Source organism: Halyomorpha halys, unplaced genomic scaffold (genome assembly GCF_000696795.3).
Source record: "Halyomorpha halys isolate HHAL.00 unplaced genomic scaffold, Hhal_1.1 Scaffold450.1, whole genome shotgun sequence".
Classification (NCBI taxonomy): domain Eukaryota; kingdom Metazoa; phylum Arthropoda; class Insecta; order Hemiptera; family Pentatomidae; genus Halyomorpha; species Halyomorpha halys.
The window spans coordinates 623,638-639,175 of NW_027111919.1; the positions used below are offsets into that span (position 1 = coordinate 623,638).

Sequence of the window (15,538 nt, forward strand, 5' to 3'; positions counted from 1 at the left end):
CTTGAATGTCTCTCTCAATATCCCTTTTTTATTTATTTATTTATTGATAAATTTTATAAATAAAATTTATACAAATGTATAAAAAATACAACAAGTAAATTTGATCATAATGACATAATGATATGATACAGGATGTAGAGAAACTACCCAGTAGTAGAACTCTAAAAACAGTTTACAATATAAGGTCACGAGGCCATCTTCTTTTCAGGCGCCTCGGAAGATTGCCAGGAATGGAAGAGGAAGCAAGGTTAGAAACGGGTGGGTTTGGGTGGTTAGGGAGTTTATTATGGAAGGAATAATATCGGGTTCGGGCTAGATCGGTTACATAAGGAACATTTAGGTCTTTATGGATGGTTTGATTAGTAACAAAATAAGGAGCATTGAGGATTTTGGATTGTAAAGACTGGATACGAGAGGAATTCGAAGGTTTCTCAATATCCTGAAAAGATAATTTTTGATTTTTTTTTCTACACGACTCAACCAATTTGACAATTTTTTTTGTCCTACTATAGAATATTACTCCTACTACGAATATGTTATAATCTACGTAATAGATAAATTAACAATTCTACCTATTATTACTGTAATTCCTTGAATAATATAATAATAGAATTAATTATATCGAGATTGCATCGATCTGTTGAGGTAGGGCATGGAGACACGTGTCAGGTGTAGAATTTCAAGGCTACCTCGGGCATTCAGTCAAGTCGAATGAAATACGAATTCGATAGTTATAACATCGATATAATATATAAAGTATACATGGATGTATTCGATTTTATGTTCTAACCAAGTACAACAAGATATTTCTCAAATCAGCACTAAGTTAACTAATGTTAAAATAAAAATATTTTCGCTACGAAATGAAAAAGAAAAATGAAAAACTACTTAAGGCCGATTGAATGTGATATCAATATTATTGTATTAAAGTTGTGATAATATCATATTACAGATATTTTATACGTTAAAATATATTTTATTAATTTAAGATCAATAAAAACCTTTTAAAAAAAATAAAACGTCCTGTTAGATCATATTTTTTTTTTTTTATAAAAATACAAAACTTCAATATTTTAGCCAATGAATTAGAATTAGATAATTGCATATAGATTATTCTCGAAGTTTCCTTTTGATTCTAACACAGTATTCTCAAACATAAACTATTTTATTTTGAAATTACAGTAATTTATGTTGAGCCTTTATTTAATTAGTATTATTGTAAAAGATTAAACTAAGCACCGATCTTCTTTATATAAGTTGATGGTAATAATATCCAAAAATATTTTAAATTTTGTACAAATCTATTCAATTGTGTTAAAAAAGTTTAGTAAAGCTCTCGCCATTACTTTAAATATATTTAATATAATATTGAATAATATGGTTTAATGCAGTTTAAGTGTCGATTCCGATTATTACAACTCTTATTTACAAACGGTCTAAATTTTTAATTATTTAGCAAAATCATCAATAAAGACCTCAATGTTCCGTATATTGCTGATTTGGCTAGAAACAGATCGTTTTCCATCTTCAGTGAAAAGAATATGGCCTCGAGACCTTCTAATCAATAAATGTTATTAGAATTTAGCCAATGAGAAGTCTATATCATGTCATTGCATTACAATTTACAACACACCTACTAGTTAATAAAGTTGTAAGTTTAAATAAATAAATAAAAGAATGCCGTATTTATACCATCGTATGGCTTCTAATCCTATTCTTTATAGCTATTATTGTTTAGTGCCAAATAGGTAACAAAAATAATGAAAACCCCTCATAATAAATTTTCAATAAATTAGGTTTATTAATTTATAGTCACTGCTATTTAATTTATTATATTTTTAGTATTATTTTTTCGAATCGAGCTTATGGGAGATCATTTTTAAGTTATAGTACAAGAGCCCAAGAGGAGAACAAAGGCAGTTATTTCACCCCAATTTTTTATTACTTTAATGAAAACTAGGTATAATTACTAGTCAAAATTGATGAGTCTGCCAAGTATAGATAGGGGGAATCAAAAAATGGCGGGTTTTAAAACGTTAAAAAAAAATTGATTTTTTATTCGGAGTTCTATATCCTAACAACTTCCAACAATAGAAAATATAAGAGAACATTATTTAAAGTAGAGTAAATTTGCTAAAATGTAAGCCCTAATAGAGCTATTTACGTTGAACAGTTCTCGAGATATAGCTTTTTAAAAAGTTACATTTCATAAAAATGTAGTATGGGACGTACTGAAAGATCAGTAGTTAGTGAATTTATTTTAAAAAATCTATATCTCAAAAACTATTTGACGTACAGATGTCTATTAGCACTCAAATTAAAGCTAGTTTAATTAGCTATAAGGTAGTTAGCAGCAGAAGTAGTTTTCATGAAATTTGCTAAAATAAATTTATTTATAGTTGTTCGGATAAATGTTCATTTGCCAAATTTATATTCATATGTGAATTTCATAAAAAGTACTACCCCTACGAAGATCATTGTCATAAACTACTTAATTAAATTACCTTTATTTTGAGTGTTGGCAGACATATATATGTCTTATGGGTCTAGATATATTTTTTCAAAAATCCAACATTTTATACGAACAACTAGAAATTAACATTATGTGAGTTTATTTTGTCATATATCATAAAAACTACTGCTTCTACAAAGATAAAAATTATAAAATATTTTCTAGAAAATTTAACTAGCTTTAAGTTGAATGTTAATGATCTGTACGTCCAATGGTTTCTGAAATAAAGTTTTTCATATTAATTGTTATTGTTAATAATAACAACAAAGGTTTAACAAACACTAAGGTTCGAAGCCGATACCACCAATTGCTTTCTACATGTGTCAGTGTCCACACAAATCTATAAGATTAATCTTCAGACAATCCTTATACGTTCGATCTACTCTTCTAACATTTACCGTCGCTTTGATGTTTATTAACAGTTTAGGGTTACACTCCTATCTTATTCTTCGCAATGCCTGAATTATATTTACCGAGTGCGATTCCCACAATTAGGTTAGCACATCCTTTTTCGATCCAAATATTTTACGCAGTAGTTTATTTTCAAAAATCTAAAGAAACAGTTCCCTCCCTTAGTGTAGAGGCCACGCACTGGAAAGTAGAAATGATTATAATTTTGTAAATTTTAACTTTTAAATTAAGTTGGCGCGAGCTAAACAATTTTAAAATTGAAAGATAATAAACATTTTCCGGATTTTTTTTAAGTTACCGCAGACCCCAAATACTTATAACTCAAATATTGCTCGCACAAATTTTACTGTTTTTGTTGATGTTTCTGCTACTAACTATATTCTTTGTTTAATCCATATTTATTTCGAGATCTGATCCCCACTAAATTTTATCAACTTAGTTGTATTTAGGTGACTAGAGATTATATTATTTTATTTATTTATTTTATTCATACATATATTTTGATTATGTTCATTTGGTTTATTCTTCTGTTTGTATATATTTTAAGAGAGATTTTTTTTTCATTCATTAATTTTATTTTAGTATGAATGTGATCATTCATCACTATTACCTATTGCCCACAACTGTATGGCAGATTCTAATATTTATCAATAAATAAAAAATATTTTAAATAAAAAAAAAGTTGTATTTAGTGTTATAGTTTCCTCCTCTTCACCCAGTGGTAACGTAATAATTGTTATTTCATCGAAATACTTTTACAAAAAGATGAAAATAGACAGAAAAGCACTCATAATATTTACTAGAAATTTATAAAAAATAAATAAATCGTTGATTTTAAATTGGTCATTTTTTAGTCTTTTAGTCTATCGAATGGGATTATAATGGTTCTAGTAACAGCCAAAACGAATAGTACAGTCCACATCAACAGTCTCATACAGACCAATCAAAATACAAGACATCAATTTGACGGAAACAGGATTGGTCAGAAGTCGAAGCTCAGCGAAGACAACTCAGTTAAGATGATGAGGGTGAAACCGCTTTCTAAATGCAGTTCCTCCAAGGTCCAAGCAAGTTCTTTTTATGGTCCTATTCCACAGATGTGATCTTCTTGTAAAAATATAGGACTGATGGAATGGCTAAAATTCTAGGCTAGAAAGACACCAAAAGGCCATTAAATAGAATGATAATAATAGTTATGCCAAGACAAGAAGTGTTATAAAAAGAAATTCAAGTAAAGATATGCAGATTACATCTTGACAGCGTGAGGTGTATGATTTTGAGGTTTTATGACCTAAAAGATATATTAGGTAATAAAATGGTCTCATTATGTTCACTATAATAACAAGGTATTTGTTAACTCTTTAAGTTAGGTAATGGTATGGTACAATGTTGGTTTTAAAAAATAAGAAAAATAACAAATTGGTGGCCGAAAAATTGAAAAGCCGAACACTTTCACTCAGTGCTCAATATTTTGAAAGCTATCTACCACAAAATAAAATTAATACTTTTTTTTTTAAATTAGAATCAATTTTCTAGAATTTGAGTCCTCATAGAACTCTTTACGTTAAATATTTCAGGATATACACTTTAAAAAAATAAAAACATTTTTTTCTTCCAAATAACAAAAAATCAAAAAATCACATAGAAACAGTTACAGACGAAAAATAATTAACAGGAACTAGCTCACTTTAAATTATCCAAACTTAAATTTGAGTGATAATAGATATTTGCATGTTAATTAGTTTATGAGATTTTTAAAAAAACAATTTTATTGTTTAATAAAACATTTTGGTAAATATCTCAGGGACTATCAGGCGTGCAGAAGTCAAATAGGTAGCACTTAAATTGAAGCCAGTGTATTATAATAAATGAGCCAGGCTAAAATTTTAGTAAATTCATAATACTTTAAAAAGAATTTTAATTTTTGTAACTTTAAAGATATAGAACATTGAGTGAAAAATTAGAACCATTATTTATTTTATTAGGCTATATGTTTTTCGGCCACCATTTTGTTTATATTCTTATTTTTTTTTTTGGCCAATAATATAAACTTTAATAATAAAAAAAGTTTGCTAATTGATCGAACACAAGACTTTTATAAAAAACAATTTCCAGATGTCGGCAAAAAAAAAAAAAAAACTTTTTCACTTTTTATTTTTAGTATTTTAAAAAGATATCAACAACGAACAAAAAAAAATCAAAGGATAATCTCGATCTCTCATGACTCATGGACACTTCGTACCTCCACAAGAAAAAAAAAAAAAAAAAATCAAAACATATCTTTTTGGAAATCAGTTCCACCGAAAACCATTTTTTTCCTTTTTTACTTTAATGTGCAGTCTTTGTTCTATACTTATGTGATTTTCTCTTTTTCTCTCCTAATGATGCAGTGGTTGTCCTTTTTTTATTTTATATTAACAATATTAAGAAGCAATTAAAATTTCCAATTTTAAAATAAGAGAAAAGGAAACAAGAAATGTCCAGATGAGAAAAAGAGAAATCTTCCATCATCACTGAAACATATTTAAAAAAAAAACTGGCAATAAATCTGCCGTTTCTTTTTTTGCAGACTTGAGAAGGCACGATAAGAAACCTCTTACTGGCCTCAATCCACAATTTAAAATTTTTGCTTCAATACATTTTTTACACTACTTCAATTAAATGTAATGTTGTATAAGTGAAATCCAGGTAATTTATTTTTATTAAACTTTTTATGCATGACATCAATTTGTCATATATATATTTCTTTCTCAATGTATCACTCTATATCAAGTATCTTTGAACAAGTTATAATAATTTTTGAATTTTTTTAATTTAGATTTAATATTCACGAGAGTTTTTGAGTACGTATTTAATTAACATATTCGTTAATCATTAATAAAATTTTCAAATTATAGTAAAACTCCGCTTAATTAATAGAAAAAAAATATTAATTGAACTCATATATTAATTAAAACCTAAAATGCAATATACAATTTAATGCCTAGGTGTTGTGTATATTAATATATGATAAAATTAAATTTATTATATCAATTTAATATAATTTAAAAAAAAAATTTAGATGCATTATAAAATTTAAGAGTATAAACGATTTTTAATAGTAGTCATAAATCAGTGATTTTTTATTGCTTTATTGAACTTAGTATTTCCTCAGCGTTTAATTTATTTTTTATCTATTTTCATTTTACCACCGGTAAATTCGAGCTGTCGTCTAAGATGGGGCTGTTCAAGGTACCATCTGTTATTGATTTTTTTCCCTGAGGATATTTCTTAGTTTGTAAATAATAATTTCTCCTGTTAGGAAATTGGTGGACTCAGTACAGGTCTACCCAACTATGAAAATAACTATGTTAAATTAGCTAGAAAGACATTAGTTAGTTGAAACTTAGTGGCAATCACATTATTTAGCAAAAATATTCTAGGTATCATTGGGAGTGGGTAACGCATTGGTAAAGGCAATGGACTACTAACTCCAATACATCAGGGATCCACCCAGCATCATAAAGTGACTAAATTACCTTTTAGTCCACCTTCTGACTAAATTACCTCATTGCACAACCGTTGGTCTAGTAACAGTACTAATTTAATTTAGCAACAGTTAAAAATCCAATTGGATTTAATTCTATTTTTTTACATAACTATTCAATTAATAAAATTACTTTTAAAATATAGTAATTATAAATTTTATAGTAATTTATTTATTGTTATTTACAACTATATAAAATTATATACAAAAAGCGAATTTGCTATTATTTTTAAAATAACATGATACAATCATGTGGGGAATCTACCAATTGATAGAACTCCAATTACGTTACTATAGAAGAAGATCTCAGGGCCATCTTCTTTTCAGACCCCTAGGTGGTTAACAGCTATTGAAGAAGCCAGGTTAGAAACGAGTGGGTTTTGGGCGGTTGGGATATTTATCATGAAAGGATTGGTATCTGGTTCTGGTCAAATCGGCAACACATGGAACATAGAGGTCGTCAGTTGATTTATGAAAAAGTAAGGAGTATTAAGGATTGGATTCGGGGGAGGAATTCGATGTTTTAGTGGAGCCCGAAAGCTCAACTCCATATGTTCAGATACGCCTTATAATAGTCATGTAGATCAGTCTTCTATAATGGATTGGAAGTTTGGACCGTTTGTCTATTAAATGTTGTAACAGTCGGAATCGACGAGCAGTTTCCTGTCTTTTCAGGCCTGTATGAGTTATAAAAATTAATTTGGATAATTATATTTAAAGTTTTTAATTAATAAATGATAAAAAATAATAAAAACATATAAACTTTGAATAATAATAACTAATTAAGTGGTTCATTTGTACTTTAATTTAAATTTTATAATTTATCTTTTCATTTTGATCAATGTAAGATTTCTGAAGATGATACCATCCCTATTTTTATTTTAAAACTATTTTAGGAACTAACATCATGGATATTTAATTAATGAAATAAATTTACTTATTAATTGTTTTTTTTTTTTTGTTTAAAGTTATTGTTCGTTAATCTTTGCGAACAAACACTTTATAAAGTATACGATCTTGCCTATGCCAGAATATAATTCATGCGACGAAGACATTCATAAAACTTAACAGAAAGACGGTGAGAGGAAATCAAGTAGTTATAAAAGATAAAACCACGAAATGAGCTCACAGATAATAATCTACACGATAGCTTCAGTGTAGATTTGAAAAATAACACTAAAATAATTTAAAAATCCGTGCAATTTAAAGAGTCGTTACGAAACAGAAATAACTTTACGACAACCTAGGATAACAACTTGATGGTATCCCAACAACACGACTGAATTTATTAACCAAGACATAAAATTTCAGGTTTTAAAAATTCATTTGTACTTCTAAATGTTTATACACTTACTTATCTCAAACACTACTGTTTCTTTTTATATATTTTTTTCAAATAAAATAAAATTATCAAAAGTCGATGGACCTGATTGAAGAATGAATTTAATCAATTATAAATAATTTAATACCAAAAAATAATAAAAGATATGAGCGGATGAAGAAATTATGTTATAAATATATGAATCCGAAAAATATCTAATTTAATACTTTTTTTTTTATTTCTGTTGTAGACATGAATGATGACATGACCACAATTTAAAATTTAGAAAATGTAAAAAAGTATTACAAAATGGCCATCTAAATAAAATTCTTAACTTTTCTTAAATTGTCACCAATCTCCTTCATCCGATTTTAAATTTAAGATTTTATTATTTTTTTTTTTTTGTATACTTTCTAATCAAAACTAAATTTAAATAATCGTATTAGAGTCCTATATTCTTTTAAAAACAAATTTATATAAAATGACAATTTTCTATAATCTTTTAAACGAACACAAATAAAATACTTATTGACAAAATGTAAGTCTGAACTATAGTTAAATATAAATTATAGTTAAAAAATATATAAATTAATCAATAATTTAGGAAGGTGTAATAAAAATCTTCAAGTAAATTGATAAACCATAAAGGATAATCTATATATGGAAAGAGCAAAGTTTATAATAAAATATTAAATTATTAAAGATTATAATTACCTTGTCATATTAATCAATTACACTTATAATTAGAATACAATAAATTTAAATGACCTAAGAAATGAACAGTTTAATCATTGTTAATTTAACAATTTAATCCTTTTTTAGTGTGATTCATCTTTAAATTATTAATTATAAATGAAAACGATTGAGGAAAAATATTCTTAGGAGCTCATTAAACCACATTGTAAAAAATAAAACTATAAGTTAACAATTCTTGAATTAACTTTTTTAACAACGAGTTCAATTTTATAATATACACATATTTATTTTAGTGATATTTAATCATTCTGATTGATAATTAATATCCTAAAATTTTATATTCTCATAAAATATTTAATTTGATTCCAATAATAATAATAATAAAATCCGTAAAAGGTGAGTTTCAGAGTTACATCTTAATTCCCATTTAGATTACAATTTGAAATACAAAAATAAATTTAATCCAACTTATACCAACTATCAGTCTTTAATTATAATTTTATGAATGTGTTACTATATTTAATGAATGAATGTTTGTTTTTCTTCATTTACTCTGTATACACTGCAATAGACCTTGATTTTAAACTAGCAAAATTGATAATCAATAATATTAAAGTAAGATCCATCAAAAATCAAATTTAGACGTATATATATGCTTCTAAATACCGAATGATGTTTATTACCAACAAAATTTTAAATTTTTATCTTGAATATTAAATAAAAATTTGATTGATACAAAATGTATTTAAGATTAAATGCGGGAGTTTTTATTTATTTTAAATCAATTTCTTTTAATGAAGGAAATAAAAGTAAAACAAACAAATTTTAAAATTCGTTTTGGTATGTTTACTTGCTATTTATTTATTTTATTTTTTTAATATTTCGTACTTATAAGATTATACAAATAAACCCTTTATTCTTTTGTTTTTATTATTAAATCTGATCCTAAATATAAAAGTTGTATATTAATTTTTTTTTTTAATATAGCCATTTGATAAAAATATTTATGCAGATAAACTCTGATGTCTAGTTTATCTGCATAATATAAGATAAAATGTTTGTAAATAATAATTATGTACGCACTGTTTATTGTTTAAATCTTAAAGGTTACACATAAAGATCATATCCAGTAATTTGTTTTATAGAAAAGTCCAGAACTCAACTCTAGGTTACTCTTTGACGTGATGTCAAATAGGAAAAGAGAAATTAGGCACAGAACACTGATAGTTAAAGTTTAAAACTTTTATCGTTCATTTAATAATTTAAAAAATAAAACAATTATTGATTTAATCGTATTGCAAAGTTTTAAAGTTGTAGCGCAGACAAACCACAACAGAGGGAAATGTTTACCGATGAGGTTACAATCCAAACCGGTTGATAACTAAACCTTGAAGCATTTCTCAGAAATTTCAAATAATTCAAACAAAGAAACAAACTTTTAATAATATTTATTAAAAACTTTGAATAAAACTTAAAATTCACTTTAAATAATTTCTATTATAATCCGAAGTGGTTTTTGACCTATCTCAATAAAATAAATGAATTAATAACGTAACGAATTCAAAAAGTTTTATGGAACTAAGACGATATTTGTAGCAACGATATGAACTTGAAATAAATTTAATATACCTATATATAAATTGTATGTACTTACGATGACGATGAGAAAAGCAAGAATCCTGTAGAAAGACATCCTTCTCCTAAAACAGCAGCGGACACACTGACTTCCAGCTGGTACTGTATCCTATATCTCCTCAACTTCCCCCACCACTGGAGTCCTTTCACCGCCCCTCCACATCCTACCAGAAGATCGTCAAGAAGTCCTCATATCACCTTAAGAGGAATTACCATTGTTCGGAGTCGTTGAAGAGTGTATAAATATTAACATTCTATGAATGTATAAAAAACCTGAAAAAATAAAAACCAAATATAGTAACAACAGTTTTAAGAACAACAAATAAACTATAAATCAGAAGAATTATTATAACGAAGATGAAATTTAAACAGTCACACCTCCTATATTCGTATATATTAAAGCAGAAGTTCCAGAAGATTCCATACAGTTCTTCCCAAATATTAAAAGCCATTGGAGGCTAAATGAGATTCCCGTACCTACAAGCATAAATTTCGACATCACTGCCCAATTAATTTTCGATAAAAAGATTGAACCAGATAGTTTGAAAGGTTTTGTTAAATATTTAAAAAAATAATAATAATAAAATACTAATAATTCTTTCTTTTATAACCAGTAGAAATTTTGTTATATATATATTTTTAAATTTGTTTATCTTCACAATTTAATTATCCTTCCAACGAGCATTTGAAGTGTTCCATGAGATATATATATTTCGAATTAATCAAAAAAATATTAAATCGTTCAATTCTAAGAAAAACTGAGACATATATGATACTTAAAACATTTTTTTTTTATTATTATTATCTTATTTTGTTAAAGAGAAATGATAAAATCCACCAAACATTAATGGCATGAAGTATCAGCTATCAAATATTCATTCATTCAATATATACAGAAATAGAAAAATAATAGAAAAAAAAATGAGAGGAGAGATATGAAGGAGTGAAACAGGTGGAGTAATGAATTGGATGTAATTGTCAAATTGGTAAATTGTAATTTGGCTTTGTGCGAAAAGGAAGAAAACTAATATATGTATATAGGAAGGAAATATGAAAAAGGAGAAAAAAAAATAATAATTTTCTGTTAAGAAAAAAACTGTATTTAAGTATATTGTATTTAGTGTATTGATGATAATTGTTAGAAAAACTAAAAATGTTAATATGTAGTAGAGTATATATGTTAAATTATGGATTAATGGGTACGCTTTGTGTTATTTTTTTAAAACTTATTTATCCATTCAAGTGTTTCCTGTAACCGGTTTTTTATTATATTTTCCTTTTAATCTATGTGTTAGTCTAATTCCCGTAAAATGTATCTATTTGTTTGTTCTTGGTAGACTGATCTACTGCTGTGACTATGAATGATGGTCTGATCTCACATTACCGTCTCAATATTGAATTTGTTCAGGGTTACTGAAGAGGTTCTAGTGAATTTGTTGATCGGGTGAATTAAAAAATTGTGAAAGAGTGAAATTGGAGGAGCAGAAATGCGAAGTAAAAATAGGAATGAATTGAAACATTTGTATTTGTTGTACAGACCGAAATTGAATGTAAAAGGAAACTGTAGGGGGAAAAAAAAAAGTTTATTATATCTTATTATTGTATCTCTTTTTTTCTGATTATACCATGTATGTGTAATTTATATATGTCCGATTACGGATTGATAAGTATAATGTGTGAGATAGCAACCTGATGTATTTAGGCAGCATAGATAAATTAAGTATTTCTCTCTCTCTCTCTACCAATGTATTTTGGGCAGCATGGCCAAATAAAGCATTTCTCTCTCAAGTATTCATTTATAAAATATATACAGAAATAGAAGATTAAATGAAAAAAAAATGGAAATGATAGCAAAAGAGAAAAACAATTAAATTTGAAATAATAATAATAAAACAATATATAAATAAAATAAAATACTGTCATGGTATTACTATATCAAAAATATAATGAAATAAAACTGATCAAATAATAATATAAAAAAATAATTTAAGTACAAGGAAATAAAAACAACTAAATTTAAGTAACAGAAATTAACACATGGGTGAAAAAATCAAAAAAACCTTATCTTCACTGATACTGAAACAATTTAAACGGTTTTTGTAGTTAACATGTATTCCAACTACTATATTAATAAAATATATACATTAACATTCACTTTATATATAATCTTATCAATTTCTTGAGATGTATTTATTTAAAAAAAAATCAACTGGTATCTATGTTAAGTCCCAATACTCTTTATTATATTACCAACGTTTCAGCCAATTCGACCATCTTCAAGGACAATTTTAAATATAAATTTACACCTTACATCCAATTATTTAAAATTCTGGGTAGAATAGCCTGCAAAACGTTTTTAAATAATTGGATGTGAGATGTAAATTTATATTTAAGATTGTCCTTGAAGATGGCCGAATTGGCTGAAACGTTGATGGTATAATAAAGAGTATTGGGACTTAACAAGGATACCAATTGAATTTTTTTAAAATTAACAATCACACTAAATATTGTTAAAAGTGATTATCTTACATCACAAAGTGTTGTACAATAACATATATCGAGCGCCGTTCGATCAATGCTGCGGAGGAATGCCAAGCCTGTCTTAATTGATGCCCAAGGTTTCAACAATTTCAACAAATATCAATATGGATGTTAATATTGTTTAAATAAATAAATTTTATCCTTTTTTAGTCTCAAAACATTTTTATTCCTTGATAAGTCCGACGTTTCGGCCAATTCGGCCATCCTCAAGGACAATCTATCACAGACAGCTTTTATTATACATATGATATTTAACAATTTTAAACAAATCACAATATTATTAATAAATTATCATACCTTAATATAATTTTAGAACCCCATCATTTAAATAACAACTTAATGTAGGCTATTCTGCCAAGGTCATTTATATCATTCCACAAATAACCCAATGAGACATTAAAACATTAGAGAATCATATAATTTTTTAATAAAAAATTCATAGATTAAGTCTAATTACCTAATTAGTCAATTGTTTACACTAAATTAAAAATTTTTATCACTTAACAAAAACTTCTTTGTTAAAATTTATCACAACGATATTTGTAACCTTTCCTCTACTCAGGTCAAGCATTTAATTTATTTATTCCAACTATATTTTGGTTAAATTTCCCCTTTCTTTTATTATTTAAATTCATATCAAGTTTAATTATAATTATAAACATAAAGTTTATCCCATATTTTACATAAATTAATTTTACATAAAATCTCTGCAGTGTTGGTTCAGATTTTTACAATGAAGGTTGACTGTTGAAAAGTTTTAATTTTTAATTTAGTGTGAACAATTGACTAATTAGGTAATTAGACTTAATCTATGATTTTTTTTCATATATGATTCCCTAATGTTTTAATGTCTCAAAGGGTTATTTGAGGAATGATATAAATGACCTTGGCAGAATAGCCTACATAAAGTTGTTATTTAAATGATGGGGTTCTAAAATTGTATTAAGATATAATAATTTATTAATAATATTGTTATTTGTTTAAAATTGTTAAAGATCATATGTATAATAAAAGCTGTTTGTAATATATTGTCCTTGAGGATGGCCAAATTGGCCGAAACGTCGGAGACTAAGATATGATAAAATTAGACTAAAGACTAAAATATGATCAAATTTATTTATTTAAACAATATTAACCAGTCTCCAGAAAGTGTAAAGATCATAAATAAATGAATGTTAATGTTTACATTCCAGACATAAAATAGTTGTAACTCAAATTAGTTTATTTTTATAATCTAAATAATTCATAACAATGAATGTTTAGATGTGAATTCCTTCTATGCAAAGAATTATGGGATACACCTTTATAGGAACTCTTTTTTTTGTTTTAAGATTCTTAATTCATATTTTCGGTTAGTATACTTAACCCTGAGACACTCTGTATTTACATATATATTCTTACCAAACAAATTCGTGCTTGATAATAAAATTTCCAAAGATAAATTTCGGAACACTTAACAAATCACCAACGATTTAATCAGTCCTTTTTTTATAGCTTATACTGCGTTCTTCTTTTTTGGTTTATTACAAAACATAAAAAAAAAAAACTAGTAGTTTTGAGGGTTAACCCAACTTCTCATTTTGTACTTAAACATCGCATTAATCTCGTTTAGTATTGGTTTCCATCTAAGGAAGATTATGTATAAACCGGTCATTACCTAACTTCCCGACCAATACTTACAACTGTAGGTTAGGACGTCAATAAAATAAGGTCGCTGGGCTTCCCCACAACGTGTAACTAACCACTTGATTGAAGGGTCGTACAGCCAGGTCAATGGACTATAAGTATCTTTATCTACCCTTTGGCTACTTACAAAGCGATATTTTGTAATTAATCAAAAATAGTTCATTATTCTAGGACTAGGACCCTTCAGAACAATTAGAAAGGTAATTTTAATTTTACAATAAAATATATTTGCCAAAAAACAGTTTGGCCACGCTTAATTATAACTTGTATTAAAATTGTATATAAATAATTTTAAATACAGACAAGAAAAATAATTAATTAAATTAAAATACTAACTGACTAAATACATAAAACGGAACAGAATGGTAGCTAAAAAATATCTGTACCATTATAATATTGGATTAGATTGAAGAAGTAAAAGGTAGTTGAATAGAAGGGTTTTAAAAGAGGGAAGGGTTGGTACATAGAGTTCCAGTGATATGCAGCACGTGTAAAAAATGATTTATCAAACGCAGTAGTTCAGTGAGGTGGAGGGTAGATATTAGATAAAGGGGACCTGGTAGTTCAGGATTGGACTAAAAATTTGAAATGCAGCTTTTCTAGGATATAGGAGGAGCTTTGAATACTAATTACTTGAAATATAAAAGTAAATTTGTATACCTTATTGAGATATAAAAAACACAATTCTGGTGCGGTCCGTACATAACACTTTCGCTTACCAACCTCCATACGACCCCTATTTTTTTTTGGATTCATACACTCGATGTTGAAGTTATGGGAATTGTGAAAAAAAAAAATCTAAATGCAAGGGATGGCAAAAATTTAAAAAAAAAATTGTATCTTTCTATTACTAAAAAAATTCGTATTTTTAATAACTGTCCGGAGAAGAGTTGCTGTATACATGGACGAAGAAGGGTTGGAAGGCCAAATATAAGATGGAAGACTTTGTGGCATCGGACGCACGGTCTCTACTGGGTGTCCTGGGGAAACTGGAGATCTGCTGCAGCTGATCGAGTTGACTGGCGAAAGCTTTTTGAGGTGGCACAGTCTCGGTGACGCCATGTAGCGGTCATAAATATAACATGTTATATATGTTAAAGCGGATCTGTGACATCCCAGTGTGTGGCTTATATATATATAGTTCACTTATAGACTTGATTATATGGACTTGAGGAACTTCAAAAAGTTCACGATCGCAATTTTATATATA

The 15,538-nt window shown here is 27.0% G+C and overlaps 1 protein-coding gene across 3 annotated transcripts in view; it reads right to left on the reverse strand.

Moving 5' to 3' along the window:
* The window catches only part of spz (Spaetzle domain-containing protein), a 49,127-nt gene extending 38,861 nt beyond the window's left edge, over positions 1–10,266 (reverse strand). For 2 of the 3 annotated variants that reach the window (XM_067049835.1, XM_014424047.3), the window contains exon 1: positions 10,121–10,266. In XM_067049835.1, the coding sequence (XP_066905936.1) occupies positions 10,121–10,159 (39 nt within the window). In that variant the 5' untranslated portion in view covers positions 10,160–10,266. The remainder of the gene's footprint in view (positions 1–10,120) is intronic. The other variant, XM_014424048.3, reaches the window with a different exon arrangement.
* Between the last annotated feature and the right edge of the window lie 5,272 nt (positions 10,267–15,538).